The following is a 4540-nucleotide window of genomic DNA, read 5'->3' as shown; positions in this document are numbered from 1 at the left end:
GAGTAGAAAATGAAGGCTAATCATGTTTTGGGTGTACTATTCCTTTAATCTGATTAATTGTTTCAGGTCTGCATGAATCCTTTCATTTTCTGAAAAGATCTTGACAGAAGAGAAACCTGAAAGCTGTCAATGATGGATAAGATCAGTCAGCCTTAGATTGGTTGATTGATCAGTAACTGCTGCCTTCAGAACAGGTAGAGTCTGTAACATGAAAGCGTTCCTCTGATGGAGGAAACCTTTGGAGCGCCGCCTGTGTGAAGCAGTGTGGGGTTAAGGGTCTTGCTCAGGGAAGCCAGTTTTGTGATTTTATTTAGATTTTTCTTTGCATTAACCAAAATCATGTAAATGTTTCAGTTTTTAATGACCTTGCTTCTCCAGAGTCCTTTGTTGCAGAACTTTACTGTTTCATCAAGAAATGATTAATTCTGCATGCATGAAGTTGCATCCTAGCTGCATCTCTCTTCCCGTCTGTGTGGTTTAGAACCAACTTTAAGCATATTACCGCCAGCTAAAGGGCTGGAGGGATCATTTTAGCTACTTATTCTTTTTAAATGTAATATGACCAAACATAATGGCCGCTATTTGAAAATTGCAGAGAAATGATTCAACTGCGATGATTCTGCAGATCCTCCTGGCCCTAAGCTGCACTGGCTTTGTTTCTGATGCAGCATCATGAAACCATCCTGCTGTGGCGACCTCTGACGCCTCTGCCTCTATAAAACGCCGCGCTGTTGTTGTAAAAACGTATCTGAATAAAGTGGAAGGTCAGTTGGCAGCCTGGGGGGTTGGGGGTAGTGTAAATGTGCAATGGAGACACCTGGGAAGCTTAAATCATAGCAGCTACAGTCAAATCTCACCAGCAGTACGACTTAGATTGGTCCCCATGGCGACAAGCATCAGGGGCCCCTGGCTGGGGCCCTAAGTATAACCTGTCTGACTTCCCTCTGACCTCCAGGACCTCCGCCTTGCTAGCATCCATCCATTTTTCTCTTAGGCTTTAACTTCCTTTTAATCCGAGCATTTTTCTTTAACTGCTTAGATTAAAAAGTCTGTTTGTTTTGATCTGAACGTCTTTACTGTTGTAGCTCCGCCCCTTTTTCCTCAACGGTTCTGCCGCGTTGTTTAACAGTGCTTTGCTTCTGCTTTCAGCTGTGTTGGGGTGGATGAAGACGACGCTCCGGACATCGATATCTACCATTGCCCCAACTGCGAGAAGACCCATGGCAAATCTACCTGTGAGTGACGGCGGTCCGGTTCAGCCGCCGTTTCAGCTGAATCCAAAGCTGCGTGGTTTGAATACCAACCGCTGTCCTTTCTTAGCTTGTTAACGACTGTTTCTGACTCTTTCAGTGAAAAAGAAAAAGAACTGGAGCAAATATGACACCGGGCAAAGCGCAGACATCCGAGCGGTTCAGAACGGCAGCCAGGTTTTCATCAAGGAGCTGCGGAGCCGGACCTTCCCCAGGTACAGTCGCCTTCATCCCTCTGAGCTCCGGTCAGGCAGGGGAGTACTTGAACCGGCAACCTCAGACTCAGGACAATCCTCCTCATGACTGAGACCCTCATTGGTGCTTCAGAGTCCTCCTCCGGAAGTCCTTAAACTCAAGGATTTCAGGAGACAGACCTTCTGTGAACATCTAAAGCTCAGTCAGCCTGGATGCAGGATGTCGTTCAGTGTCCATCTGGACTTGGACTAGGCCATTCTGATTCCTTCTGTGTTCTTGATTTAACCCATCTGCTAGAAGGTCTCTAATCTTCTAGAAACTCTAACGTGTTCTTCTCCTCCAGGATTGTCCTGAATTTAACCCTGTCCACTGCTCTTAACAGTGCTGGTTCTTCTCTACAGAACCTCTGAGTCTGGAACCAGTAGCGTTGGGTTTCGATTGAGGAACAGAACACAGAGCAGGACTCTGGGTACTGATGAGGAGATTGACGGCAGCTTGTTCTGGAGATTTCGGTTCAGTTTATTTATGTAGCTCCAATTCACATCATGTCATCTCAAGTCACTTTATAGATCCAGATTAACCAGATCATCAAGCTAGCTCCACAGGAGGCTCTGTGTGTGAAAGAAACAGTTCATCGGACAAGTTTTCCTGTCAACAGAAACAGGAATAAGGACAGTACATCCAGTCAGAGAAACAGGACTACACTGAAAAACAGGCCGATCTCCAACATCTAGAAACAAAGGTGTTGATGGCAGCAGCACAGCTGATATTTCTCTCCAGGATGGAGTCACAGCCAAACAGGAACAGACCAGATGAAGCTACTATGAGAAAAAGCAGAGAGAGCAGAACGTTAGAGATTGAACTAACAGATTCTGCAGAGTTGGAGAATAGAGATAGAATGAAGCAGAATGATGAAAAAGGGGTCCCTATGTCCTCCAGCAGTCTAAGCCTATAGCAGCAGAACTATAGAGATAGATCAGGATAACCTGAGCCACTCTAACTAGAAGCTTTATCAAAAAGGAAAGTTTTAAGCCTAGCCTTGAAAGTAGACAGGGTGTCTGAGAAGAAGATCCTAGATCTAGATGTTTAGACCATCTGCCTTTTCCACCATCCTCACCAGCAGCTATCACATCGAATCCCAGTAAACTCCCTGCAGGTCTGTGTTTTTGTAACTGGGCCAATCCTGGACCAGCTGAAGGGGTGTGAATATTTAGGCCTATGAATGAGAAGGTGTGGAAGCATCAGGTACTTCCACTCGGTGGCGCTATTTTCTACCTTTGAGGCTGATGGACACTCTCTGCTCCTTCTTTCCACTTAGTGCCGACGACATCGTGGTGAAGCTGAGCGGCAACCAGCTGACCATGGACTACTTGGAGGAGAACGGCTTCAACGAACCCATCATGGTTCAGAAGAAGGATGGCCTGGGCCTGTCCATGCCCGCCCCCACCTTCTACATCAGTGACGTGGAGAACTACGTTGGTAGGAAGCTGAACTAAACCCTGAAACATGTTAACACCAGCAGCTGATAGTTGCTGTAGTGGAGTAGGCTAACTGTCCAGCTAGCAGCCTCTCCTGGGAGTTCCTGGACCACCCTGTCCCTTCTGCTCCAGTCTTATTAGACCTGGACGTCCATGATTGTCCAGGATGGCCTGCTGTGTCATCCTCTGTCCCTTTAACTGGGAGAACTGGGATGGGAGCCTTCAGGAGAAACATGACGTAAGCTAGCTTTAGGTCAGGAGGGTTTTTAGGAACATTGGTGTTTCTGTCCAGGAGCCAGAGGAGGTGGATCAGAACATCATGTTTCAGTTCCAGGGCGAAACAGAGGCAGGTAAGGAGGAGGACATCCCCACCTTTCCAGGGTCAGAAAACCACACGTCTGCTCCTGGGGAGGCAGCGGCTCCTGGGGGCCCAGCACCTGTTACAATGTCCTGAATAAATCAGAGACTATTGGTTCCCTGTTAGAAAGCTCTGAGGCAGCAGCAGGTGCAGAAGCCGATCAGTCCTCCAGCAGGGGGAGCTAGCGCTCTGTCAGTGGGGGGCAGGAGATGTTCTGTAAGATGTTCTCACGCTGTCCTCTCCTGTCCTCTCAGGTCCAGACGTCACCGTCGACGTGGTGGACGTCACCAAGCAGACCGACAGCCAGATGAAGCTCAAAGAGTTTGTGGATTATTACTACAGCACCAACAGGAAGAAGGTTCTGAACGTGATCAACCTGGAGTTCTCCGACACCAGGTGCGGCGGCTGAGTGGCGGGACGCCTGAAGGCAGCGTCCTGCAGCAGACCTGACCACCGTGTCTCTCTGTGTTCTCCAGGATGAGCTCCATCGTAGAGAGTCCTCAGATAGTGCGGCGCCTGTCCTGGGTGGAGAACTACTGGCCCGACGACGCCCTGCTGGGGAAACCCAAAGTCACCAAATACTGTCTGATCTGCGTGAAGGACAGCTACACGGACTTCCACATCGAGTGCGGCGGCGCCTCCGTGTGGTACCACGTCCTGAAGGTCAGTGGCTTCATTGGCACGCCGGCGTTCAGCCATTCTCATGCCGCTGAACATCTGCTCCTGTCTGCAGGGAGAGAAGATCTTCTTCCTCATCAAGCCCACCTCTGCCAACCTGTCCCTGTATGAGCGCTGGAGGTCATCGTCCAACCACAGCGGCATGTTCTTCGCCGACCAGGTGGACAAGTGCTACAAATGCACCCTGAAGCAAGGCCAGACGCTGTTCGTCCCGTCAGGTCAGACTCAGGAAGGTGTCTGTGTCAGAAACAGGACGGCTTTTGTTTGATTGGTCGTTCTGTCTGAGTCTGATGATGATGATGATGTTTCTCTTTGGATCAGGATGGATCAACGCCGTGCTGACCCCGGTCGACTGCCTGGCTTTCTGTGGACACTTTGTCCACAACCTGAGTGTGGAGATGCAGATGAGGTCAGTGGTTTTAAAGAAGCATTGGCCCCTTTGAGGCAACCCAGCCCAGTTAGCGAGCACTAGCATGGTTCTGAATGAGCTAGCTAACCCCGGTTAACGAGCACTAGCATGGTTCTGAATGAGCTAGCTAACCCCGGTTAACGAGCACTAGCATGGTTCTGAATGAGCTAGC

General features: G+C 49.2%; 1 protein-coding gene across 1 annotated transcript in view; it reads left to right on the top strand.

Moving 5' to 3' along the window:
- The window catches only part of phf2 (PHD finger protein 2), a 40071-nt gene that overhangs the window by 11226 nt on the left and 24305 nt on the right, over positions 1 to 4540 (top strand). The window contains exons 2-8 of the mRNA XM_015403408.1: positions 1150 to 1235; positions 1351 to 1465; positions 2764 to 2924; positions 3536 to 3677; positions 3758 to 3944; positions 4015 to 4177; positions 4281 to 4368. Of these exons, the coding sequence (XP_015258894.1) occupies positions 1150 to 1235; positions 1351 to 1465; positions 2764 to 2924; positions 3536 to 3677; positions 3758 to 3944; positions 4015 to 4177; positions 4281 to 4368 (942 nt within the window). The remainder of the gene's footprint in view (positions 1 to 1149; positions 1236 to 1350; positions 1466 to 2763; positions 2925 to 3535; positions 3678 to 3757; positions 3945 to 4014; positions 4178 to 4280; positions 4369 to 4540) is intronic.

Source organism: Cyprinodon variegatus, unplaced genomic scaffold, assembly GCF_000732505.1.
Source record: "Cyprinodon variegatus isolate N-32 unplaced genomic scaffold, C_variegatus-1.0 Scaffold1494, whole genome shotgun sequence".
NCBI lineage: Eukaryota > Metazoa > Chordata > Actinopteri > Cyprinodontiformes > Cyprinodontidae > Cyprinodon > Cyprinodon variegatus.
The sequence above is the reverse complement of the archived record's forward strand: the minus strand, read 5'-3'. Positions and strand labels throughout refer to the sequence as shown.